Source organism: Dendronephthya gigantea, unplaced genomic scaffold, assembly GCF_004324835.1.
Source record: "Dendronephthya gigantea isolate DGI-Jeju-01 unplaced genomic scaffold, DenGig_1.0 000001F, whole genome shotgun sequence".
In the NCBI taxonomy this organism is placed as follows: Eukaryota; Metazoa; Cnidaria; class Anthozoa; order Malacalcyonacea; family Nephtheidae; genus Dendronephthya; species Dendronephthya gigantea.
Window position 1 is genome coordinate 190,525 of NW_021163011.1, and position 26,676 is coordinate 217,200.

General features: G+C 36.5%; 3 protein-coding genes and 9 non-coding genes across 12 annotated transcripts; 8 read left to right on the forward strand and 4 right to left on the reverse strand.

Annotated features, from left to right (window-relative positions):
• Positions 1-917: 917 nt before the first annotated feature.
• Positions 918-990, reverse strand: Trnaa-agc. Its single transcript has one exon. It is a non-coding gene; the product is annotated as a tRNA-Ala (tRNA).
• A 186-nt stretch (positions 991-1,176) lies between these two features.
• Positions 1,177-1,246, forward strand: Trnag-gcc. Its single transcript has one exon. It is a non-coding gene; the product is annotated as a tRNA-Gly (tRNA).
• Positions 1,247-1,387: 141 nt separating this feature from the next.
• On the forward strand, positions 1,388-1,459 carry Trnae-uuc. The gene has a single exon. It is a non-coding gene; the product is annotated as a tRNA-Glu (tRNA).
• Positions 1,460-1,910: 451 nt separating this feature from the next.
• Positions 1,911-1,983, reverse strand: Trnaf-gaa. Its single transcript has one exon. It is a non-coding gene; the product is annotated as a tRNA-Phe (tRNA).
• A 418-nt stretch (positions 1,984-2,401) lies between these two features.
• Positions 2,402-2,474, reverse strand: Trnaa-agc. The gene has a single exon. It is a non-coding gene; the product is annotated as a tRNA-Ala (tRNA).
• A 187-nt stretch (positions 2,475-2,661) lies between these two features.
• Trnag-gcc lies at positions 2,662-2,732 on the forward strand. The gene has a single exon. It is a non-coding gene; the product is annotated as a tRNA-Gly (tRNA).
• Positions 2,733-2,875: 143 nt separating this feature from the next.
• Positions 2,876-2,947, forward strand: Trnae-uuc. The gene has a single exon. It is a non-coding gene; the product is annotated as a tRNA-Glu (tRNA).
• Positions 2,948-3,396: 449 nt separating this feature from the next.
• Positions 3,397-3,469, reverse strand: Trnaf-gaa. Its single transcript has one exon. It is a non-coding gene; the product is annotated as a tRNA-Phe (tRNA).
• A 670-nt stretch (positions 3,470-4,139) lies between these two features.
• Positions 4,140-4,210, forward strand: Trnag-gcc. The gene has a single exon. It is a non-coding gene; the product is annotated as a tRNA-Gly (tRNA).
• A 1,800-nt stretch (positions 4,211-6,010) lies between these two features.
• On the forward strand, positions 6,011-22,190 carry LOC114530371. The gene is made up of 9 exons (XM_028551995.1): positions 6,011-6,048; positions 6,791-7,002; positions 15,477-15,585; positions 16,811-16,887; positions 17,530-17,618; positions 19,145-19,284; positions 19,824-19,955; positions 21,218-22,041; positions 22,089-22,190. Exons 2-9 carry the CDS (start codon positions 6,802-6,804, stop codon positions 22,188-22,190), a joined length of 1,674 nt encoding a protein of 557 aa, XP_028407796.1. The 5' UTR covers positions 6,011-6,048; positions 6,791-6,801.
• LOC114530179 (protein ABHD11-like) lies at positions 7,595-11,328 on the forward strand. The gene is made up of 5 exons (XM_028551762.1): positions 7,595-7,862; positions 8,845-9,171; positions 9,799-9,873; positions 10,216-10,403; positions 11,084-11,328. Exons 1-5 carry the CDS (start codon positions 7,683-7,685, stop codon positions 11,220-11,222), a joined length of 909 nt encoding a protein of 302 aa, XP_028407563.1. The 5' UTR covers positions 7,595-7,682; the 3' UTR covers positions 11,223-11,328.
• LOC114527423 lies at positions 22,048-26,547 on the forward strand. Its single transcript, XM_028549058.1, has 4 exons — positions 22,048-23,682; positions 24,336-24,448; positions 25,560-25,704; positions 26,337-26,547. Exons 1-4 carry the CDS (start codon positions 22,249-22,251, stop codon positions 26,454-26,456), a joined length of 1,812 nt encoding a protein of 603 aa, XP_028404859.1. The 5' UTR covers positions 22,048-22,248; the 3' UTR covers positions 26,457-26,547.
• The last annotated feature ends 129 nt before the right edge of the window (positions 26,548-26,676 follow it).

Here is a 26,676-nt window from a genome sequence, read left to right on the forward strand (position 1 = left end):
GTGGAGGCAAAAGAAGAGACAGCCAAAGGTCAATGACATCGTAATGTTGGTAGACGACAATCTCCCACGCGGGAGGTGGAACATGGCACGTATCGTCGAGGTTATGCCGGGACAAGACGGTGTGGTAAGAAACGTAATCGTGAAGACGAAGACGGGAACTTATAAACGGTCAGTACAGAAATGCTGCATGATATTAGAAGAGGAATCTCTTTAACAGAGGCCCGGAGGGTTGTTTCAGACAGCCTAACTTACTTTACTTACTTATTATATCTAATTGATTCCTTAACTTGATTACACCTTGATTTACATCAATGATTAACATATATGATTGACGATAGTATGAACAGGATGTCGGTTCCAATTACAAGTAACAAAACGCATGCACAGTAGATTGTCTTTAGTCGTTAGTCAGAGAGAGATATAGCGAGGACCTATATCAGCAATTGTTTGAATTCAGAGATAGCTGTAGAGATCCACTCTTCAGGTAACGAGCGATTACATATAGTCTTAGTCGATTGACAATTTAATCAAAATGAATCTTTCCTAATCAAACTTAATCATTATCTTACTATAGAATGTATTTTATATAATATATTACGAAAAATCTCTACGGCGTAGTCGTGATCTGTCTTTGGAAACATTGCCAGTATATCAATTTGACATAGGCAAGTAAAATATTTTTCAAAAGATTTTCCATGCAACTATCCTTCGAACCGGTTTTGAACCAGTGATTTAGGGATGTTTGCTTACTTATCTACAGTCTCCCAATGACCCAATCTACTAACTGATCTATCGAAGGCTGATAACGGCCAGCTTCATTGTTGATCAATCAATATTTGTCATATTATAATACGAAAACTTTTAATGCAAAGCAACGGTTTTCTGAAGAATGATTTCAGATCCAAAGCGTAAAATTTTGGAGGATGCGGGCGTCGATCCCGCTACCTCGCGCATGCTAAGCGCGCGCTCTACCATTTGAGCTAATCCCCCAGTTGCTGCCGTTTCGTGCATCTTTTCGAGCAATCGGTAAAAGATAGATCACTCTTTACGAAATTAAAAATATAATTTCTGAGTTTGATTCGTGTAGCATGGGTCCTAATTTATGGGTGTAATTTGAAAATATGTTTCATACAGCGGAGTAACATGATTGCCGAAATTGACCACTATATGTGGCGTGCGCTGGTGGTTCAGGGTAGAATTCTCGCCTGCCACGCGGGAGACCGGGGTTCGATTCCCCGCTAGCGCATAAAATTCCCTCGGATGCATTGTCCTGACCAATAACACCCATCATGTGGTTTCTTTTTCACACTTACTGTGGCGTAGCAAAATTATCAAAAGAAAGGGGTAATTTAAAAAAAAACGACGCTGTACGTAAGGCATCGCAAGTTCCCATGTGGTCTAGTGGCTAGGATCTGGCGTTTTCACCGCCATGGCCCGGGTTCGATTCCCGGCGTGGGAAATCCGTTTACATAAATACCTGGCAAAAGAGCCGTTTACGGCAGTACATTTAACACCTGAATGAGTATTGTTGCAGGACACAAACACTGACAAGGATTGGAAGAATCGGGTTTGTCAAAAAGGAAATTGATATTTGAACGAATAAAGTTGAGTTGCGTTTTCCAGAATTTAATGTGTTTTTAATTGATCATATAGGAAAAAAATATGAGGATGCGGGCATCGATCCCGCTACCTCACGCATTCAAAGCGCGCGCTCTCTTATTTGATCTAATCTCCCATAACCGCCGTAACGCATTGAAATCCATTTTTACAATGACACATATCTATTTTCGTTTTTTTTTAACATTTGGTTTCCTAAACAAACTATTTGCCTAAACCGCAAAATAAAAGGGTTGTTTTCAAAATTTTGGAGACACACCAAGCTAACCGGCAAAGTATTTCAAATTAGTTCCTGCCGAAACCCGGGATTGAACCAGGGACCTTCAGATCTTCAGTCTGACGCTCTCCCACCTGAGCTATTTAGGAATACAGCACAGAACGACTATTCATATTCTTCAGGCGTTTTCGATCATCCACCTAGTTCCCTAGCTGCACACAACAACGGAGCATACAAAATGTCAGGTTATGATAAAAATGGATACATGTATTTAATAAATTTCTACTCCATTGCCAGTATATCAATTTGACATAGGCAAGTAAAATATTTTTCAAAAGATTTTCCATGCAACTATCCTTCGAACCGGTTTTGAACCAGTGATTTAGGGATGTTTGCTTACTTATCTACAGTCTCCCAATGACCCAATCTACTAACTGATCTATCGAAGGCTGATAACGGCCAGCTTCATTGTTGATCAATCAATATTTGTCATATTATAATACGAAAACTTTTAATGCAAAGCAACGGTTTTCTGAAGAATGATTTCAGATCCAAAGCGTAAAATTTTGGAGGATGCGGGCGTCGATCCCGCTACCTCGCGCATGCTAAGCGCGCGCTCTACCATTTGAGCTAATCCCCCAGTTGCTGCCGTTTCGTGCATCTTTTCGAGCAATCGGTAAAAGATAGATCACTCTTTACGAAATTAAAAATATAATTTCTGAGTTTGATTCGTGTAGCATGGGACCTAATTTATGGGTGTAATTTGAAAATATGTTTCATACAGCGGAGTAACATGATTGCCGAAATTGACCACTATATGTGGCGTTGCGCTGGTGGTTCAAGGGTAGAATTCTCGCCTGCCACGCGGGAGACCGGGGTTCGATTCCCCGCTAGCGCATAAAATTCCCCTCGGATGCATTGTCCTGACCAATAACACCCATCATGTGGTTTCTTTTTCACACTTACTGTGGCGTAGCAAAATTATCAAAAGAAAGGGGTAATTTAAAAAAAAACGACGCTGCTACGTAAGGCATCGCAAGTTCCCATGTGGTCTAGTGGCTAGGATCTGGCGTTTTCACCGCCATGGCCCGGGTTCGATTCCCGGCGTGGGAAATCCGTTTACATAAATACCCGGCAAAAGAGCCGTTTACGGCAGTACATTTAACACCTGAATGAGTATTGTTGCAGGACACAAACACTGACAAGGATTGGAAGAATCGGGTTTGTCAAAAAGGAAATTGATATTTGAACGAATAAAGTTGAGTTGCGTTTTCCAGAATTTAATGTGTTTTTAATTGATCATATAGGAAAAAAATATGAGGATGCGGGCATCGATCCCGCTACCTCACGCATTCAAAGCGCGCGCTCTCTTATTTGATCTAATCTCCCATAACCGCCGTAACGCATTGAAATCCATTTTTACAATGACACATATCTATTTTCATTTTTTTTAACATTTATTTCCTAAACAAACTATTTGCCTAAACCGCAAAATAAAAGGGTTATTTTCAAAATTTTGCAGACACACCAAGCTAACCGGCAAAATATTTCAAATTAGTTCCTGTTGAAACCCGGGATTGAACCAGGGACCTTCAGATCTTCAGTCTGACGCTCTCCCACCTGAGCTATTTCGGCATACAGCACAGAACGACTATTTATATTCTTCAGGCGTTTTCGATTATCCACCTAGTTCCCTAGCTGCACACAACAACGGAGCATACAAAATGTCAGGTTATGATAAATATGGATACATATATTTAATAAATTTCTACTCCATTGCCAGTATATCAATTTGACATAGGCAAGTAAAATATTTTTCAAAATATTTTCCATGCAACTATCCTTCGAACCGGTTTTGAACCAGTGATTCAGGGATGTTTGCTTACTTATCTACAGTCCCCCAATCTACTAACTGATCTATCGAAGGCTGATAACGGCCAGCTTCATTGTTGATCAATCAATATTTGTCATATTATAATACGAAAACTTTTAATGCAAAGCAACGGTTTTCTGAAGAATGATTTCAGATCCAAAGCGTAAAATTTTGGAGGATGCGGGCGTCGATCCCGCTACCTCGCGCATGCTAAGCGCGCGCTCTACCATTTGAGTTAATCCCCCAGTTGCTGCCGTATCGTGCATCTTTTCGAGCAATCGGTAAAAGATAGATCACTCTTTACAAAATTAAAAATATAATTTCTGAGTTTGATTCGTGTAGCATGGGACCTAATTTATGGGTGTAATTTGAAAATATGTTTCATACAGCGGAGTAACATGATTGCCGAAATTGACCGCGATATGTGGCGTTGCGCTGGTGGTTCAGTGGTAGAATTCTCGCCTGCCACGCGGGAGACCGGGGTTCGATTCCCCGCTAGCGCATAAAGTTCCACTCGGATTTCATTCATTCATTCGTTCAAACTATTTACACACACAAAGTCTTTTTAACAGTAAAGCTGGTTTTCAAAAGAGGTGTGCACTACTTTACAAAACCAAATCCCACTCACCCCCTTAATCTAACTACAGGGTGTCCGAAAAAAACGAAAACTGATGCAATTGCATAACAAATGCAATTGTTAGAGTTTGAATGCCTAAGCACTCTGTTGAGATTCACAGGTGTATAAATGTTTGCCATATGCATGTATATGATGCAGTAAAATTTGCTTTTACGGAAAAATGATACTTATTAACAATATTTACAATTTAAAAATATGGATAACAATATTTAAATGTGCATCTCAAGGACCATGACCTTCGACATGTCCCCTTTTTCTAGCAACACAAAGCATTTAGCATTTTATAAGTTGCATTTAATCCCGACGGGCTGAAATTCGATAACACGGCATTCAAATTTTAACAATGAATGATTTCAATAGTTTTCGTTTTTTTGGAACACCCTGTACATGCAATATGCGTAGAATACTTATAAACATATAATATAAACATGAAAGTGTAAACTACAGGTTGTCCCAAAAAAAGCGAAACGATTGAAATCACTCATTGTTAAAATTTGAATACCGTGTTCACGAATTTCAGCATGTGGGCGTTTAATGCAACTTATTAATTGCTAAATGCTTTGTGTTGCTAGAGAAAGGGGACATGTCGAAGGTTATGGTCCTTGAGATCCTTTTTAACTCTTCTGTCGAGGTTATAGATTTTCCAGATAATTTGATTTCATAAATTGCATTTTTATCCTGATTCCGTCCTAAGATATCATTAAAGATGATGTAAAGTCCGTCTGTTCATCTATGTCGATTTATGGCGTGGATAGATACCAATGTATTAGCAGTATCTATTTATTATTTATACCCTCACATTCGTCAGCTTCGATTTCTTTTTTAAAATCAGCAAGCCGATCCGCATTAAACTTCGTTTTTTTCACTCCACAACTACAAGGGCCCAAATTTTCCCAAAGTAAGAAAGAAGGTGTATTTAAGAACAATCTACACTATTTAGGTGTACCTCAAACTTTCAAAAACTCTTTCAAAAACGCGCGATTTTTTTGTCATTTTCGTGTTTACTTCAATATTATTTCGTAACGGTAGCATTTTTGTTATATCTGATTGCATATTTGAGAGATTCAGTCATGATTCTTCGGGTTTACGTATATATTATACGAAGCTAATGCAAGATTTAATATAAAATCTTCATCGATTTAAAAATGTTTATTTTTAACAAAAATATTTAAAAAAGACTGGGTCTACCTGCAAACTGAGCACAAATTCGGCTTCAAGTCCACCCCCTGCGTTATTGCAGATGCATTAGAGGATTTAGAGTTCACTGGTTATTGCGTAACCCATAAAAACATGACGGCCGAAAAATCACGAGCAAGCCACTGGAGCAAGCACTGAGCACTGAGCTCTGCACTGGTCTGAGCTATAATCCTTCAGGAATTTTAATATAGCTCAGTGGGTTGCGTATTTGGATCTTCTTGTCACTCCAGATATGTACGGAGCTCACCGAAAGCACGTGCTGACGTCTATGGTGTGCACGATCGATGTTTTATCATATAAAGTTCATAACTTCATAGCCAACATATATACATTGTGGAATAGTGCTTGATGTGTTGTTTTTTTTTTTGCTTTTTTATACCTAAGTTTTCAGTCTTGTTTTTAAACTGTTGAAGTTATCGAAAGGGGAAAAACCGTTAGTTTAATGTTAAAAACGTTTGGATACGTTTTTTATACCATCGCCAGACGCCAATACGTGGTTTTTAATTGGTAAGTGATTGGCACCAATATAGGCTTATATAGCCTGGTTATATAATAGTGCGATGTTTCATACTAATGCTGATATACCTATAGGTAAGACATATAGCCTATTTCGTTTTATAGAATTTAGCTTTGCAATTGATCAACCAGGTCAATTAATTGATTGTTTATATAAATTTGCATATTTGTTATGTTGAAAATATAAATATCATGGTGGATCTTTCCAGGGCAAGATAGAATAAAATTTATCTCAGATAGTGGCATAGCCAGCAAATTCAATAATTAGAGGGTGGAGATATTTAAATACCATTTCTGTTTTGCTTGACCAATTCCTTTTGAAATTGATTGTCTTAATTTACAGTCTGTTGACATAAATATATGAATATAGCCCCCCCTCCCCCCTATTACCGATGCTGGCAAATTCTTAAAAATGTATACATTTCCTATTTGAAGTTCCAATTGTGTTTACATGTAACTTAAACCAAACTTAGACATTTTAAATTGGACAGATAATCTTCTGTGAGCCATAAATCATATTTGCAAAAACGTTTTGGACTATGAATTGGATATTCATATTAGAGTTTATGGGGAATCATCTATTTAAATATAGTATATAGCCCATTTAAGCTACGGTAAGGCATACTGATTAGTTAAGCTAATTATCTTAATGAAAATGATAAAGTAAGAAAAGCCCTGGCCCCTGTTTACATGGGAGTTAGTGACTCCATATATTCCACTCATAATCTTTCAGGATGTGGCAACATGACAGACATTCTTAAGTCATTGCAAAATAATGAACAATTGGAAAAGGTGTTATATGAACTTCTTGGTCAACTAGCATCCCCCACAGATACAAATACTGATGGAAAAGAAAAAAAATGTGCACACTCTAATGAGGATGAAACCTCGCCAGTTTGTAAATCTGTACCTATATGGCAAAGTGATGATGTTGGATTTGTTAAGGTAGGGTGATACGAGGGCTAAGGAATTGTTCATTTGGGGGGAGGGAATGAAAGTGCATCATGATTGTATCATGATTGTAAGGGACCATTTAAATAACCTGTTTTACTGACAACACAATTTCATATATTCCCATAGTCTGTATCACACAACCATATATATGGTACCAGTGTGGTGTATTCTGTTAAATCTAGCCAATTATAACAATTGGCTGCCTGGCGTGTATTTGGTGTATTGTTCTAGCTGTTATATTTAACCTGAGTTAACTAGCAAAAATTTACCTTTGTAAAATTTACCTGTGCAAAAATGTACCCATGTGGGTTATTAAGTTAACAATTAACACTTATTTACTGCGAACGAAGGAAACATTATGTTTTGTGGACCCGAGGGCCGAGACCTGTCGATAGTGAATAATTGGAAGTTTTTGCCGAGCCTCCCTCACTCCAGCTCTATAAATGATAAATATTTGCTAATGTTAAAGAAAATTGCAACGGCAATGCAACTTTGAAAAACAAGCGATGTCAATCAATTGTCGATTTCGCGGTTCAGTCACGCTTCAATTGTAGTATGACGTGAATACTGGAAAGGCCTATCGCTAATCAAATTGCTGTCGCGACATTTTTACGGCTTTATCCTGCAATAAATACCGGAGTTTGTTCTAAACGAGATTTCAATACAATAGTATGGCTGGGTCACTTTCTGACCAGTCCATCGCCAGCGGAACATTTCCTTTATTCTATCGAATATACGGGGACGAAAGACAAGAGGAATTCTGTCCTATCGTTTTAATTCATGGGATGTTTGGATCGACTGTAAATTGGCACGAATTCTGCAAATCCTACCGTGATTTGGCTGGAAGAAAGGTAGGTTATGACCGGTCTAGAAACTAAGATCCATTTCGAGACAGATATTTGGCGATACCTCCTAGGGTGATTGCCATATGTATACTCCTCTGCCATTTTTAAGGTGGCTCAATAGTGCAAGATAAGATGGCTTAATCTTTTAATACTTATTTTTATTAAATACTTTCTAATTGTAATACTAATCCATGTTACTCATGGATTATGTATATTGCACTTCGGGGAAGACAGTGATATAGTGGCCATATTTAATCGCCATTGTTACCATAACAACGGTAATGACGTGATACTCAAAGACAATTTTCGACTGTTAGAATGGTGGTTAATATATCTGGAAAATTTCATTTCGTTTAGCAAGAAATTTCCTGCCAAAAATTTCAATCTAAATCATTAGTTTACCATATTCTTAAAACTGTAGGGAGCCACCTTAAAGCAATTCTCTGATATCGCAGAGGTACAATTCGATTCCTGCATGCGTACCGAAATTGCATTATTCGCAACATTTCCGTTTGGGTGTTAAAAATTGTATGTTTCTGCTTTTATTCTGCCGAAAAACCATCTACATATTATTTAGTCTCTGTTACGTGATTTTCCACCTCGTTGGGGGACCCCCCACGTCCCTGTTTAAATTATCTAGAGCCTCTTGAATTCGACTCCGCCACTTACCGAATATTTTGTTCGTTTTTTTGAAACTCCATGGCAGCCAAGTAGAAACAATTTATTCCGGTGGTGCATGGCATTTCCAAGGCGGAAAGCGCGAAATATTTTGCAATTCGCTGGCGATATGCTTATTGACTTAAAATGCATGCGTATTCTCTTTTGCTCGGAGATATGAAGATTTTTTCAACCTATTTTTTAAAAAATGAGCATGCATATTGCCTCAAAATTTTATAAAGCACATTAGCCTAAAAATATAATAATGTACTTGACTATAATTCAGCAAACATAGTGTTAACTGAACTAAGTTTTTAATTTTCAAATACAGATGATCTCTGTTGATTTTCGTAATCATGGTCGTAGTCCTCGTAGCAAAACAATGACGCTTCAATTAATGGTCGGCGACGTTATCAGAACATTAAAGCAGTTGAACGTTTCTAAAGCTATTGTAATTGGTCACAGTTTGGGCGGTAAAGTTGCAATGGAGTTAGCTTTGAACAAGCCAGATAGCGTCGAGAAGTTAATAGTAGAAGACCAACCGCCTGCTACTATGTCTCTAGGCACTTTGCCTATGGTATTTTCTGCAATGAGAAATTTGGATTTAACCAAAGTTAACAATAGCAATGCCGATGCAATGTTGGCGGAGTCTATTCAAGTGAGTCTATACTGTATTCAAATCTTCAATGCAAGACATATTTTGTGTTTAGCATTTATAAATCTTTTTGCTCACCAAATTTGTCTAAGTATATTAAGAATTTGGGCTAAGCCTAAGTCTATATGAGTTCCAACCAATTTCCGCGGTGCCATTACCCGTACCATCTATGGCTCGGCCTTTGTATTGGTAGAACAGTAATGAATGGGCACGAGTACCAATTTTAGCCGTGCTGTACCAATGATTTTAGTGTAGTGTTAAACGGGGCTTATGTGTGGTATGCAGTGTATTACATCTTATAATGCGAGAGAAACCATTACTGTAAATTTAATAATTCTTATCAAGACCGAATTCTTGTTCTTTTTAAGGTGGTCTACGACACTAAAAATCATGATTTATGCTGTTTTAAAAATCTCAAGGCATGCAATCTTAAATCTCTCCCTAATCGATCCCGGAATATTTTCTCTCAAAAAATATATAACGAACGCGAGAATTAAACGAAAAGTTATATTATTTTACCCCGAGCAAACAAAAGGGGTCGATTGGCTTATTCTGTTGTTTCATTGTTCTATTGTATTGTTCTCTATAATTTATGAATATATGCAAAATGTTTTTTGTCGCTTTTCTTAGCACGATATCTCAAAAAGTAATGCAGCTAAATTGATAAAATTTTCATGGTTGACTTTGAAGATATTTGGCTCAGAGGTGAACCTAAAGAATTGTATTCCGTTCAGTCTAAGTAAAATAGCAACTGTTTATTTTGAAAAGGTCGTAGAAGTTTTATATCTATAGTCGGCCAAGCGTTTAATACCGTAAAAGTTTTATTTGTTGTAGGTTCAGCTCTGACGCAAAATTTTTTACAACTAAATAAAAACCAATTGGGTGTTAAAACCGTTAGTTAAAACCTGGTTAGTTTAGTTATAGGAAGACTAAAGATTAACGTTATCCAATGTCAAAGAAAAAATGTTTAGACCGTCAGACCCCATTAAAGATTTTTATAGAATTAGCAATTATTTTCTGTTCATTCTACATCTCCTTTTCTTTCAGAGTGCAGTTATCCGTGCCTACTTGCTAAAAAATTTACATGAAAATAATGAAGGAATGTTTCATTGGCTAACGGATCTGGAAAATATGTACAATAATCTGGATGTTTTTGTGGATGCGATTGAGTTAAACGGAAGGGCTCCTTATCCAGGCGAAACACTCTTCATCGAAGGAGGAGAATCTCATGTTCGGTAGGAAAATATTTTGTTTCATTAAATTATTCCACCGCTTCTTCCACGGGCTTTTGTGCTAGAGCATGCATGTTGTAGATAATGCAATGGACCACTTGACTTGCATAATAGACCAACTTGTGATCTAGGTAACAAGCAGGAAATAAATCACGACAGCTAAAAAAGAGCATACTGAAATTATAGTATAATTGCTAACTGCCAAGTTTGGCTGCAAATGTGAAGTAGTACGAAAAATTTAGCCATGCAAAGTAGGCAATTTTTGTATACTTTTGCATTACGGGTATAGTCTATAGAGGTGTGTATATACACTATTACACTCCTCTGGCGATATTACAAAAGTATACAAAATTTTCCAACTTCGCATGGCTATATCTTTGGTACTTTACAATATTTCGCAGCATTTCCTTTTCGGAAATTCCGTTTTTGTCGCCTAAATGAAAACTTGGTATATTATGCAAGTGGTCCATTCAGTCTATAAACATGCAGAGATCTGTGAAAAAGAGCTGGGGAAACAAGTAGCTATAATCCGTATTGAAAGTAGACATACACTGTATCTTGCAATATACAACATAAATTTACAATATTTTCTTGCTGCTTTCTCAAAATCCTACTGTACTTATATACAAGCAAGCCGAGCATTTTGATCAATATTTGAAAATATTATTTTTTGTTTGTTCCAGCACTGTTGACCTTAACGAAGCAAGAAAACTTTTTCCGAAAGCCAAACAAGAAATCATCCCAGGTGCTAGTCATTTTGTGCACAATGATAAGCCTTGTGAATTCCAAGAAGTGGTTAATAAATTTATTGCTGATTCTTGATTATGATGAATCCGAATTTTTATAAGAAAATAATTTTTAAATGGGGCGATGAATCTGTTATCTTCCACAATTGTCGAGTGTTTTAAAAGCCCTTAGGCATTTAATTAAAAGCAGCCTTCAGGACACTTAACACTTTGTCTTTGCTATGAGATATTAAAATTTCATCTTTCCGTTAGCCGAATCTTCCGAAATACTAGCTAGATTCAGGAAAGCCTTCGTTAATTACTAAACATAAACATTCTCTTACCATCCAAGATGAAAGTATTTCAATTCTGCGTAACCCTGTGATTTTTACTGTTTGTAAAAAACTTGTCTTCTAATATGTCTTGTCTAACTTTTCAGTCATGCGTCATTCTTCACCTCCTTTTCCACTTATATTTATAATAAAATTATGGTGAATTAGCTCATACCGAGTCTCAAAATTAATTATAGTTTTTGAATTGATATATCATTTTTAAGAGGTTCAGAGGTATCATTTATAATTTATGACTTTTAAACTACAGAGATTTTATGTATATAGACTTTATAGTGTTTAGGACAACCTTCAATTTTGGTATACGCGCGGCATTTTCTTCTTAAATCAATATTTGGCGAGATTTAAATGTTTTAATGCTTCAATCTCGATTCACATTCGACATATTTGTGCATGATTACATGCAGTCTTTGGGTTTTGGAAGAAAGTCATCGTTTATTGCAGAGTAAAAACAATCACAGTTCATGTTCCTTATGCAACCTCTTTATTAAATATTGTCTTTCTGATACACATGATTCACAAATTATCCAAAACTATATTCCCGGGCCATGCATGGCCAGGCATGGTAAAAACGCACGCAATGCTGTATATCAACTAAAATATCTAAGCATATTTACAAATGAATATAAATCATCCAAAGACAACCTTTATGTCGTGCGTTTTGTGTTGCAGATTTTAGTAATTTTTGGCATTTTTTTACTTTTTTGAATCGCTTCTTAAACAAAATAAATAACATCTCATTCACTACTGCATGCATGCTTATATACATTAACATCATAAATCAAAATTTAATACCCGTTTGAGCCACCTGGTAGTATTTCAAACCTTATAATTATGTATTTTCATATTGATTGTCTGAATGTGTCTTAAAGACTAAAGTGCCTATACCATTGTTAGTGTACGTCTGAATGGACCGAACGATAATTCGCAGTCACGGGCTCGCGCGAGATGTAGGTGGTGCGCTGATATTTCGAACTCGACAGAATAGAATTAGCAATCAATGCGTACACAGACAGTTAATAAATGATGACTTTAATATCGAAATGATTGGTTGACCATGCAAATTGATATCAGATCGGCGTGGTAGCAAAGGTTGTAGGGTGGGTTATCACAGTGGGTAGATATAGGTAGGTAGGTAGCAGAAATGTAGATACGTAGTAGATAGTAGGTTAGAACTAGAGAACACGAAACAACAATAGCCATACTAAATACAGTATTGCGTGATCACATGCACATACATCACGCAACTTTAACCATCTCATGCGGCCTATACATTAAATATATAAAATAGTACGTCATGAACAATAACCTGCATGCAAGACAACTTGAACAGTGCTTCAAAAACAAAACTAAATTTAAGGTTTGTAAATGCGAAAATAAAGTCTTGGTAACAAACTAAATCTAAATCAACAAAAGAACTAAATATAACTTATAAATTTAACTCACTTTGGTAGTTTGGCTTACACGCGCACTAAATACAATGATTAGAAGTTGGTAGATTATCTGCGCCAGCAGCGTCCAACACAAAACAGGTTCTATTAACCATGAACAAATAGCCACGCCTGTAGCAGTTGTTATCACAGTAACAACTAACAACGTCTATGCTTTAATTTATTAACTGAAGTGTTTTTGCCAAACGCATCAACTTGATGTATGGCCATCACACCCTTGCCAAGTTCCGTATGAAGGCGAATTAATATTGCTTCTTGTTAATGTAAATGTGTAAAATATATATATGTATATAGAAATTAAATGCGTTTAAAAACTAAAAGTTGGGGATAACAAAATTTAAGGTATTGCAATACCTTTCTTTATTGAAAAATTTTGTCTTGATGGATTTATTAGCCATTAAAGTTACTGGACATGATGTAAAATCAGGAATTGCAAATAAGTTGATGATAAACCATGTGAATTCCTTGAAATGGTTAATTAATTTATCTCATAATTTGCAGTGATTATTTTTTTGTGACAATTTTTTTTTTTGAAATGTACAGTATTGTTTTCAAAAAGATGTTTTGTTTTCATTGTATTGAGAAGTGGGCATCTTCACAACAAACACAAAAAATATATAGGAAAACGTAGATGTGAGTAGTTTTCAAATGATAAGCAGTGATAAGCTAAGTATAAAGTAACTATAGTTGGAAGTTGTGCTCACTGTAAAAATGCTAATTTCGGCTTAGTGTAGCTACTTCCTGGTCGCAGGCTGAAAGTAGCATAATATATTTGAAATGCATAGTCAATGAGAATATATCATTGATGGGGAACCCCATCAAGAAACTTTTCATTATTGTTTTACTTTATAGTTAACAGGGAGATATTTAATAAATAATTTACTTTTTTGACAAATCAATTAGATATCTAATGTGAATGTCTGAGTATTGTGGTAGTCCTGCACCTAATTGCTCATTTCTGCATACTCCACATGAAATGCAGATTAAATTGTTTTGAAATGTACAATATTTTTGGACTTTATCCTGCCTTATATATTGTATTATATAAGTATATATAAGTGTTTAATTATACATCATTATACTCCTTATTTTAATGTATAACCATGGTGTCAGCAACATTCACAGAATTTCCTAGTTCTCAAAGATTAATTATACAAAATCTATTAGTTGAATAAATTAATTGTTTTCTAAAGCAATTCCTTACTTTGCATTTATAAAAGTTATATGCATGTTTGTAAATCATTGCACTTACACTAATTGTGACTGCATAGATGTTAATGTTCAACTATTTTAGTCTATTTAAACTATTCTCATTTCAAAAAAAAAAAATTCTCTGAAAGTGAAAATCCAGTTCAATGGCCAGTATACCTATTTCGAAATGTGATATTGTGATTGGGTGCAGAGTCATTGCAAGCTGTGTACGCCAAGCAGTGACCAAGCTTCAAGAGGCGAACCAACATCACCGTATTCACCAAGCAATACCGCTCCAATTATATTGAGACACAACTCCCTTTCGTCTGTTGGATCTTCACGAGACGTATACTGTTCTGGATCATCATTGACCAGAGCGGTCATCGCTGCATAACCACTGTCAATTTTCTTAAATTTTACAATGTATACGCAATTTCCTGTCCAGCTGCGATGTAAATACAGGCTTTCCTCCTCCTCGACATAATATATAAACCATTTTTCCTCCATTGCTTGGGGAATAAAACCAAGCTTTATTTTCGCCATTTGCTCTTCTGTAAACCCGGTATTTATTTGCACTGTTTTGCTTTTCTCAGGTATATCTTTCGTGTTCCAGTTGGTCTTCTTCGCTGTAATGTTGACAGCCATGTTTAAAATGCATTCCACAGTTCCACACTGACCTCATAAGTAACTTGGAGTGCACTTGGTAGCTAGTGAATGACTGAATGTTGCAAAATATGCCCATACTTGCCTGAAGCAAAAATGTTTTTTTTGTTTCTGAGCTGAAACGCCTGACCCTAAGGGTTAAGCGACGGGGCTGTATATTATAATGATTAATGAAGCTGATTGTTGAAGTTGATTAAAAAGTGAAATTAATGAAGTTGATTGAAAAGTGCGGTTTGGTGTTTTTATTTTCCGGATGTCTTTAAAAAGACCTCTGGAAATTGGTGAAAATGTGTTTACAAGACGAAAACAACTACAATTCGGACAAAATATTATAATAAAAACTATTATAGCTACAATGACGACGAATTTTACCAATGAAATCTGAACGTGTAAAATATGTTGCACGCAAAAAGACGTACTGCACATTTTTTAGGGAAAAATATGGTCGAATGTGCAGAAAGGCAGATTTGAATTATAATAAAAGCCCAATTCAGTTGGGGCTTACGTAGGCTAACGTTACTGTTGCCAAAACCTAATTAATATGAAGTGTGTTTGGTGAAAATTTCTCTGTGTAACTAACTAACATGTTGTAACTAACCTTCGATTTCGAACTGCGGCGGTCAGCCAGTTATGTGGCTGCCATTAGCTTCATCAATGCGTGCAACGTGGTTAATTTGTATTTATTGCTTTGACTAGAATTCAGTTTTTGATGATGAAAAGAAAGGATCCCAAACAACAAATCAAGACAATGTGATTGACTCGACTCTTGGCAGACCTCGTTATCAATGGCGCGATTCCGAACCTGGTAAGTTCCTGTAATGTTTACACAATCATTCTTTTCTTTCATATATCTTATTTGCGATCTCATCCTCTATAAGTTATAACACAAATCGACCCTTTTTTTACCAATGAGTGAAAAACACTGTCATCAACCAATAATGTCTTCTTGTTTTAAAAAAAAGTGGTATGTTAGCAGATGGCAAAATTTCAGTAGGTAATTTATACTGGTCCGGTTGATGTTTGGATAATCTTTGAATACCCCATAATCCTAAATTGAGAATTTCTTGTGTTTTCGCTTTTCTGACATCCGTTCGAGTTATTTATATCCTTTGAACCTTAAAAATTCACTTCGAAAGCTATTTGCAATAACAGGGAGGAATTTTGTTTAATCAACAATTTTGTTTTAATTACGCTTTCGGTAAATTTTGATTAATTCCGGTAAAAAGGTACATAATTTACCATTTCATATGAAATATTAAAAATAAAGGCATTTTGATTGGCTGTGCGTGAAAAATGTAAACCCATTTCACGATTAGTTTACACAAGTTGTACACAAATGTGCGCATGACTTAAGACAAGTCCACGAAAAATGTACATGATTACAGAAGTATAGAATTTTTTTGCACGAAATTCCTCCTTGTTATTTGAAATTTGTGAACGGTCGTGAAATACTGAAGATTCTTAGAACTAATGAGGGATGAATATAATTTTTTCGGAGAGTCCTTTTGTAAAAGGAAAACTAAATTATTTTTAATTACCAGTGCCCCGCTTTAAATACAGTGATGGAAATTGTGACTTGCGCCATAGTATGGATTTAGTTAAGCTCTCCTTGTTTTAAAATATTACAAATTTAGGAACGGTAGTCTTATTTGAAAGATAGAAACGAAAACGTGATTAGTGATTGATAAAAACGTTTTCTTTTATGCCTAAAATTAACGCCTAAAACACTTTCGGATCGTTGTATTTATTTTTCTCTTTCCTATAACCTCCAAAAACACAATGACTTTGATGATGATTTTAAAAGTCTCAATCAGTTAATTGAGCATTCTCATGATGTTCTCATATTCTTTTTTTTCACTATATAAGTACATGTTTGGCTGTCTTCTTTCACTCTAAAATAAGAGCTCCATATATACTCTGCCTTGAAATCTAAAATCTACAGTCCCAAGCAGAATTTTGGGGTTTTGCACGGGAGGAACACGTGACCAGTCATTATTTCATATATCCTTCTTATTTTCCGAATGTGCAAGGTCCACGACGTTCTAGTCTCGATACGACGAAACTTTACTCGGTTTATGTTGGTCATCTTCCCAAGGATATCACGAAGGTAATACGACATGCAAACCACTCTCAACTTTCTGCATCATTGTGAATAACTAGTCATCTTTATAATCTCCTTGGTTTTTCCGTAAACCAAACCTGTCGAAAGCACCGTCTCCAGACTTTCCTACATTAAAGTGTTTGAAGTATAAATTTTCAAAAGATTCGCTCTGTTCATCTGTTATTGCATGAATTAGTCACGATATTCAAAAGGAAATGTTGGTCGTCCACCAAAAACGAGTTGTAAAAGTGCCAGGAAGCAGTTGTGTTCGATCTATTTCTAAAAACTTAAAGGACACCAAAGGATATTTGCAGTTGACCGAAAATAAAAAACCAAGGAAGTTTTAAGTACAGGAAAATAGCAAAAATGGCAGCCCAGTTGTGTCGAGGTTTCAGCCTCTTTCTTAATTGTCTTCTGCTATAAGTCTGGTCTGTGAACAGGTAATACCTTTTTCCAACTCAGTTGGTGGAAAACATATTACAGATATTGCCTGTAAGAGAGATTTTCGAAAAATGAACTAAATATCCCGAGTTCTGTAAACACTATATACTCCGACCATTAAAATTAATACAGTTGTTGTACTCGCAACCTTGTGACATCCAATTTTGCTGATAGTTTATTTAGCTGATAGCATTACCTTTTTTATAGGGAGAATTAGAAGATTTGTTCAGTGACATTGGCGATATTGCTGATTCGTTTGTCTTCCCACCATCGAATGGACACTCTTACACCTATGGGTAATTATAAATCGAGTGCTGTTATCAATTTAACTTCCCTTCTAATTTGATTTAACTGTTCACTTTTGTAATAAACATTTAATCCAAAAATTTTCTATATCTGATCATCGACCAAACACGCATTTTTTAGTGCAAAGTTTGAGAAACTTTGCAGTATTGTGATGAGTGGCGAAAATTCAAACGAGTCAGTAAGTCAGTCAGACAGTCAGTCAGTCAGTCAGTCAGTCAGTCAGTCAGACAGTCAGTCATAGTGTAAACTTTACGGGGGGTAGGTTGATTTATGCGTATAGTAACTTTTTGTATATGATCAGTAATTTAAAGTTTTTAAATCCGTTTAACTTGCTTTATTTATTAATGCACTATACCCCTTTTGCAAAGTTCACCAAAATATTGAGGGATTTTGGCAGTTACTGTAAATTTTGAAGCATTGCTTTTCCGCGGTTTGGGTTTTGTTTTAAAGGGATTTGGGTAGAATTACCCCCCGGAACACCCGATTCTTTCTTACACGTCGCAACTGCGCATGTGCCGTCGAGACGTGAACATTATTCACGATGTAAAGAAACGAGGAGCGACGAGCATTGCTTCAGAACATTCCGGGCGTAAAAATCGAGCAGTTCTTTGAGAATCTACGCACTTTATCAACTTATGTTATGAATTATGAGCATTCAATTCAACACAAATATAATTTGGAAGGTTTATTCCATAAATAGAGCTAAGAGGTCAGGAAGAAACGACGCTGTGTTGTTTATGTATTGATAGACTCTTACACGAATGTATATTATGTCGATAGCAAGTCGATACCTGATATTCTGCATACAGTACATAAATGATACTATACAAAACGGACATTTTGTGCAGTAATCAAATCATTTTGGCGGTATACAGTATTGATTATAAGTATATTTTATAAGTAGTTTTGTATCGATTTACGGGTCGAAGTATCCACATCATAGACATAATATGCACCGCGGTTTATTTACATTATTTACAACGCAACTATTTTGGCTATTCTTATGAAGTGACGGATAAATTGTAGCCATCATATAAATGTAGTGAATGTAGTCACAGTTGTTTAACGAAGAAAAGAGACTACACTGAGAAAATCGCGCCCGGTTTGGCCGGTTTACATGGGCAACTAAAATTAGCTATAATTTAATAGTGACAGTATCCGCGGCTAACGTAATTTGAGTACTTTGAGTAATTTCCTTTTGATTAATGTTTAACCTAGTTCGTTATATTTTTACTGGCATAAGTCAAAATTTCTATGTTGGGACAAACGTCTGGTTGCTCAGGTATTACAGGGCATGAAAACTTTGCACTATCCTTGGATCCCTAGTTGCATATATTGAGGAGGGGTAGGGCGACGTAATGAAGAGGGGGAGAAGAGTTCTTGCCAATTTTTTTTCCTAAAAAAGTAGCTTTAATGAGATTGGGGAGCTAATTATTGGGATGCATAATGGCAATGTTTTCGACAGTTCACTCTGCATTGTTCTATTAGTTGTTTTAAACGGTGATTTTTTGTTTAGTTTTGTGCGTTTTCAAACTTTGGAGGAAGCCGAGGACGCTGTGAAACAAAAAAACATGAAAGTCATTGGAAACAGGCAAATCAATGTAGAGTTCTCCGCGTCCACTAGGCGTGATTTACAGAATAACTCTGCGAGTGAAGGTAGGTGTTTTTAGGTCATTACGAGTGCTCCTGTTTGATTGAATCAGCATGTTGCAATAAACTCTATAAACACTGAAGGGATAACTTATGGTTATTTGGTCGCCATCTTTCTTTATCTAGTACAGTTATTCTCCGGTCTCAATTCAAATAATTGCTACAAACCAGTCGATTAAAACACTGCATCGTAAACATAATTGCTGTCTAAAGCACTATAAGATATGTCGACACTACAAGATTATATTTTGTCCACATCGGAAAAACGTCTTGTAGTGGCTGTGCAATGACCTAAAATGAAGGACAATTTTACGCTGTCAAACGTTTTAAAAGCAAATATGCTTTTCCCCATGATTTATTCCTATCGAGGTACCTTAACAATAGACTTCGCATGCAAAGTAAAATGTTGCTTACTACTATGATGGATGATGATGACAATTTTTTGCATTTATTGAGGCGTCATGCTTACGTTTGCCGCGCATGAACGTTTTAAAAATCATACGCGCCCCTGATAAACCCCTTTCTTGCTTTTAACTTCTCCACAGACAACAGGCCGTTGCTGCAAAGAGAATATCCAAAAGTTCCTCGACAATCGCCTTCGGAAAAAGACGAAAAACAAGTGGTAGAGAAACTCAAAGCGAATTTTCGTCGGTTAAACAGTAATTTGTCCACAGTTGGTATGTATATTGATGCATCCGGTTGTTGCATCAGGAGTGAACACCCCATGAACAAGTATTGTTAACAACCTTGTTGAAATATTCATGTTGATGCCAGGTTGTTGCAACAAGTTGCAACAGTATTATTGATAGTTTAATCACAGGTAGCCCGCTATTGGGTTTGCTTTTAGTTGAATATTAACATACAACGACATGAAGTATCCCCTACCTTCATTACATATACACGCCTAAAAACGCTCAGGTTGATGCAAGTTGATACAAACAAGATGGAGCAATGTTGTGCTGCCCACATTGTTCAGAGTTGTTATCAACATTGAACAATATTGTTGAAACTGAATCGGGTGTAACAATATTGTTCAATATTGATAACAGCCCTGAACAATGTGGGCAGCACAACATTGCTGCACCCTGTTTATATCAACTTGCATCAACCTGAGCGTTTCTACGCGTGTACATATACATAATACATTACACTGCACCGCACGAATTGGCGCCTGCGATAATATGTCAGCAGTTGAATGAAGGAAGGTGATACTTCATGCAACCTCAAAGAGTGGTTAAGGCTGGTCACGTGATTTTTTTGTTACGCTTCTCCCGTGTGGGGATGAACACAAGTCGCATAAATCACATCAGTCAAAAAGCGTGTTTCTAAGGACTGAATATCGAGCGCTGCTGTTGTACTACAAAGCGAAATAACCTGTGTCGTTATTGTCATTTGTCATTTGACCTCTAAACAGTTAAGACTTGCCTTCAAGTGTCTGTATTGAATGTCAACTGAACTTGTGATGATAATAAATCGATTCTATCGACGATGATACAGTCTACACACAGTGGCGTAGGCAGCCTGACGATTTTGTCCAGCTATGTAAATTTCGAGTAATTATAATTATTCATTTCTTTAAAAATTCATTGTTTTCACATTCAATAAATACCAAAATATTAGCATAGTGTACACTATACCTGATTGCTTCCGGAGTGGGTCAAATTTTGTTGCTATTAAAAGGCAGTAAAAATTTTACTGTCAGAGATCAAAGTAAATATACCAAATCTATCAAACTAATAAGCATTTGCTACTAACCATCGGCATCGCCCTTTAACATTGTTAACAATACTGTTCACTGGGTACAGCACAACATTGTTCACTCTTGTTTTTAAGTATTGTTGCCTTTTTCGCCTAGGTTTTAGAATGTCTTGTGTAGGGGGAAGGGCAGCTTCAGACAACTTTTCAGGCTTCAGGCAACATTTCTTTCTTTTTTAACCAGGTCATCAAAATCCGGAGGAAGTTTTCGAGAACTTTAAGGCTATTTTGAAGATATTGATTAACTATCCAATGACACTTGCAGCACCGGTGGCTGAGATGGGCAAAGTGGAGTCGAATGACGTTTCCTTGGAAAGTGGCCTTAAAATCGATGAGGTAAAACAGCCTGCAATTCCGTTTGGTAAGGTGGCAAAGCAACAGCAAACCTTGCAAAACAACCATCCAGCCAGCTCTCAAACAACTAGCTATCTACCATCTTTTGCATCATCTGCAAAAGATACAGCCACTGTTGGCAAGGACTATCTTCCAAATGCTCGTACTAAGTTGCTACTAACAGATGAATTCGCGGAACAAAACACGACTATGCCACTCCGTCAAACAGCCAGCCAATTCCGTCAAACAGCTAGTCAACTACCATCACCTCCACTCGACACTGCAAAAAATACAACTTGCATGAACTCTTCCCTTGGTGGAAACATGCCTCCTGAATCTGGTGGTCCCCCATCAATCACAAATCAGGCCAGGGAAAAGCAAGAAACCATTACACATGAACCTACAAAATCTACAAGAACTTGCAGTACGAAACCTCTTCTTACTTTGCCTAACCTAGCTACGCCATTATTGATGAAGAGTGGCCTTTTAGATTGTGAAACCGAGAAAGAAAGTTCAGGAGAAGATAATCTATTGACGGGGTCGGGTTTTAGAGAATACAACGCACTGTCTGCTTCAAATTCTGGCGAAGAAAATGTGTTAGCTAGATCAACCTTAAGAGAAAATGATGCATTGCAGGATAATCTGTTGGTTGCTTTGAGTTCAAGGGAAGACGGGGTATTGCCTCGTAGATCTAAAATTTTGGACTCAAATTATACCATAAGTGCGAGTTCCACCGATGTCGAGCAACACATAAACACCTCGTGCAAGTTGAAACCATCGCTCGGAGAAGTGCGTGGCAATTCCTACCTAATTCCTTTGAGTAACATTACTTCGACGTTTTCTGAAGAAAAGTGTTTGTTGGAAAATAACAATCTCCAGGAAATGACTGATATTCCTGAAAACGACTCGACTCCTCCACGTGGTACGACTTTCGACATGTTGAATCAGCCGAGCTCCATCGCAGGTAGTTCTTACTACCCGTCACCCTTGAGTAATCTGAGCACCGCATCACCGAAACAAGAAATGGCTACAAAAATTGATATATTACCTTCGACAGCGAAGAATTTTTCATACAACAAAGAGGCTCCGCTTCGTCTCGTGAGTGATATTCCACCCCTGTCGAATATGGGGGATTTCCCTCTGAATCAATGTTCGTCCCAGGGAATAGAAGCTGTGGAGGACCTTTCGACTTCGCGAAATCAAGCGTTACTTACCCAAGATTTCCCAAACCCTACCGGCAAGAATTCGAATTGCTGTAAAAATGTTGTTAACGAGGCGGGAAAAATTGAGAAGTCTCCCTCTTCAACAAGCAGTAATGTTGAAATGATTGATTCACCCAGACAGTGTTTTTTCCCTCTGCAAAATACTGAGGAGATGAAAGAACTAACTTCGACCAACAGGACATTCCTTGAACAACCACAACCGTTCAATTCACAGAATTGTACGAAATTTGAAGGTAAAAGCGAAAAGGAATCCATTCCTTTGGCGGCTAATGCTGAATCGATGTTGGAACGGCAGCAGAAGTCCCCAAGCGAATTATGTAGCACAATGCTGTCCCATAGGGCTCAACCCAAATTCTCACAAGTCTCAACAGGATTGTACGAAACAGGAAAATCTTCAAGCTTTGTAAACGTAGACACGCGAGAAAATTTCAAGACCCCTGAAAATATAACTACTACGAAGAGTTTGCTACCACCAAACGATCGGTTATCTTCGATACAATTAAACGTGCTTACATATGGTGAGTCGGTGAACAATACTAAAGTTTCAGCGTCGAGTAATGGATGCCATACTGAGAAATCAGATCTAACTCCCTCGGTGCAAAAACTTTTTGATAAGTTTTGCTCTAGCAACAACGAGAAAGGGACTGAAATCGAACGTCTTTCCGGCAACGATCACAATTTTGGAAATGCAAACGGAGTCAGGTCCTCTCGTGGACGTCGTCTTGCACCTTCATTTTCGTTCTTGTCGCAAACAAAATGTCTGAAAGTGAAGGGCAACGACAACAGTGAAACAGCTTTTACCCAAGATGGAATTAAACATACTGTGCAATCTTCGGTTCGTGATTCTTCTGCTGCAGATGGAACAGAGAAACCCTGGAGCGAGGAGACAGCTAACGTTATGGTAGAAGACAATGCCATTGTTCACATCTCTGAAAACGAGAAATGGAATCCATCGTTTTGCTCGTCAGAATTCGATTTTGGATTTGACAGTGAAGCTGCATCGACATCTTCAGTGGAGAAACCGGCATCTGAATCAAGAAGCTTGTTGGATTCCAGGTGCCCTAGTGACGATATTGAAACCATAAAATTGAAGGTATACCCTCATTTATATAAAGCTTATTTTACTCGAATATATTGAACGATGTTTTCCACGTACCTGTCAGTCATGTATCTCCGACGTGTGGATAACTTAGGGACTAAGAATTGTTCAGAAGAAATTAAAGTGAATGTAAAATTTTGATGTGGCTTGAACCCTTTTATTCCAATTCTAGTTGTACATGGTTAGACATCCAGTGCCGGTCGTAAAACTAGTTAAAAGTCGCGTTTCTTCAGTCAACCTCCATCGCCGTGCATTAACTACATGAAAGTCGTATATATACTCTATATTTAAGTCAGAAATTTGGAACAAATTATTGGCCAATTTTTACTAACTATACTTAACTATCTTTAACTACCTTTTTATACAGTTAATTAAGTAGAAACTTTTTTATACAATCGAGTCTAAAGTAATCTTTAAGATGTTTCATCGCATATAATTATACGATTAAAATTTAACCGTGCTACATATATATAGTACTTTTCTTTCCAACCATAAAACGCAAGGCATTTTCTCATTCAAGTTGCCTTGTTTTGATTCTAAAAAATCCATTTTTTCTCACGGACCAATAATTGTATGGAAGCCCCAATTCTTATGCATGGCATTGTATGTACCTTGCCTCAATCCATGTTTTTATGTTGATTGACTAGGACCAACTAAATGAACACGTCCTAAAGCTTGAAAATTTACAAGGAACGTTGGATAAGTACCCACAACGCAGACCCAAAAGATCACTTTGTTTGTTTGATCATCATCCACGAGGGTGAGTACAAAGGTTTTTTAAAAATTGTTTATATATATATATATATATATATATATATATATATATATATATATATATATATATATATATAAATATGTAGGTTGATAACACAAGTAGCTGTATATAAAAAAAGTTTGTTTCGAAAGCAATGAAGATCAGACAAAGGATATGAAACAACACTAAATCTAATCATTTTGCACAAACGTTTTCGCTTTATTGAAAGCTCCTCAGGTGCTGAATACTTTGTGAGAAATGAGTTGTGCTGAATACTTTGTAAGAAATGAGTTGTGCTGAATACTTTGTTAGAAATGAGTTGTGCTGAATACTTTGTAAGAAACGAGTTGTGTATTGTGTACAAAGTATTCAGCACCTGAGGAGCTTTCAATAAAGCGAAAACGTTTGTGCAAAATGATTAGATTTAGTGTTGTTTGATATCCTTTGTCTGATCTTCATTGCTTCCTAGACAAACTTTTTATATATATATATATATTATATATATTATATATATATATATATATATATATATATATATATTATATATATATATATATATATATATATATATTATATATATATATATATATATATATATATATATATATATATATATATATATATATATCTTGCAATTACATGGAAAACGCATCACGTGTAGTAGGTACAACCATGCACGCGTGTATTTGCTTCTACACAAAGCTGATGAAGGCCCGTGTTTACGAACCTATAAGCTTGGCAGAAACTATACGACAGTGTACTTACGACTCTCCTCGTTTCGTTTCATACCATTCATTGAACACTATGACATCTTGATGTACACAACGATTACACCTGTTCATCCCTGCTTTTTGTAAATATCTATATAGCGGTGAGAAAGCACTGCATGTGTGCATGAGAATCACAACGGGTTTAGCATGAAAATAATTGTTTATCGTGTATCGTGATAACATTGCTTTAAAGGTCTTTGCTTTAAAATATTCGAGGGGAAAGCAGTGATTATTAAAACTTAGATATTCCACTAATATATTGATATAAATTCTTCACGGAAAAGATGTGTCGTGGACACTTGAATAAATAATAAACTTATAAACAAACGCCACCGTTATTTTTTAAGCTTGGAATTGGAACGAAAAATTCATGATGCCGAGATATTATTGGAAAAGAGAAAGGAAATGCAGGCAGCCAGATCAAGCGAACGAGAACTTGCCTACGAGAAAGAGGTGTTTCATTCCGTGGATGATAACCCACTCTTGAATCAGGTAAAATTATTCGCCATTTTCTTCAAAAAAACGTGCCTAGAACTGAGAAAGTAAATGCGGTCCCAAGTAGTTTAGTGATTCCATGTAATTGTTTAAGGCTAAATGGCCAGGCTCACACGAGAGGCAATTAAGGATTAATTAAGGATATTATCTTCATTGTATCTCGATAAAGGAAGACGAAAATAATGCTATAACTACAGAGTAAAAAAGATTGAGGAAAATTTCCCCCTTCATTCATCGTCATTTGGGACGATGATTATAGAGGCCACGGGACTGCACTATATTCAGAACCTAGTTTAGAAGGTGCTCAAGAATGTGAAAGAGCGAAACAGTTTTTCCCGATACCGCGTGTCCTCGGGCTAGAAAGATGCTCCATTGCACACACATAGGCGTACGAGGCCGGGGGGGGGATGGTGTATAGTGGAAGTTTTCCCCCAAAACATTTAAATCTAAGAAAGTTGGTCTACCAAAATTTTGAAATTTTTGCCGTAATTAGTTATGTTTGTTGATTTTTGCGTGAGTCGGGTAATTTTTTTCTTTTTTTATATTATCCCGTGGGATTTGGTTCCGTATGCCTATGATTGCGCATGCGGATCATTAAATATTACTATACCGCGACTCTTGAATTTCAGATCGCTCGAGAGTTGAAGAAGGATTCTATTAGAAGCGAGATCTTTGTGACGGACCATAAATGTAAGATATTGGAAATGAAGATTGAGCTATTTCAATGCGAAGACCCTGCACAGGTATAGCAATCAACAGCACTGATATAGAATAATGAAATCAGAAAATGTTACTTTTAACAATCGAGTTAAGGCGAAGATGCATTTAACGAAGACAAAAAGGGCGATTTCTTTTAAGTTTATTTTTGTATTCCGTCGTTGCATGAGACTTTTCATTCTATGTGATGCGATTTTTTACCCTTTGTGTGGATTTTTACTGGAATTTTACCAGCGAACTTGAAATAGTTTT

Coding starts and splice junctions, on each gene's coding strand:
- LOC114530371 (XM_028551995.1), top strand. CDS start 6,802: ATGACAGACATTCTTAAGTCATTGCAAAATAATGAACAATTGGAAAAG. Junction 16,888..17,529: donor TTCCCAAGGATATCACGAAG/GTAATACGACAT, acceptor CCTTTTTTATAG/GGAGAATTAGAAGATTTGTT. Junction 22,042..22,088: donor TGAGTTCAAGGGAAGACGGG/GTATTGCCTCGT, acceptor TTATACCATAAG/TGCGAGTTCCACCGATGTCG.
- LOC114530179 (XM_028551762.1), top strand. CDS start 7,683: ATGGCTGGGTCACTTTCTGACCAGTCCATCGCCAGCGGAACATTTCCT. Junction 7,863..8,844: donor GTGATTTGGCTGGAAGAAAG/GTAGGTTATGAC, acceptor TTTCAAATACAG/ATGATCTCTGTTGATTTTCG. Junction 9,172..9,798: donor TGTTGGCGGAGTCTATTCAA/GTGAGTCTATAC, acceptor CGCTTTTCTTAG/CACGATATCTCAAAAAGTAA.
- LOC114527423 (XM_028549058.1), top strand. CDS start 22,249: ATGACTGATATTCCTGAAAACGACTCGACTCCTCCACGTGGTACGACT. Junction 24,449..25,559: donor TTTGATCATCATCCACGAGG/GTGAGTACAAAG, acceptor TTATTTTTTAAG/CTTGGAATTGGAACGAAAAA. Junction 25,705..26,336: donor ATAACCCACTCTTGAATCAG/GTAAAATTATTC, acceptor CTTGAATTTCAG/ATCGCTCGAGAGTTGAAGAA.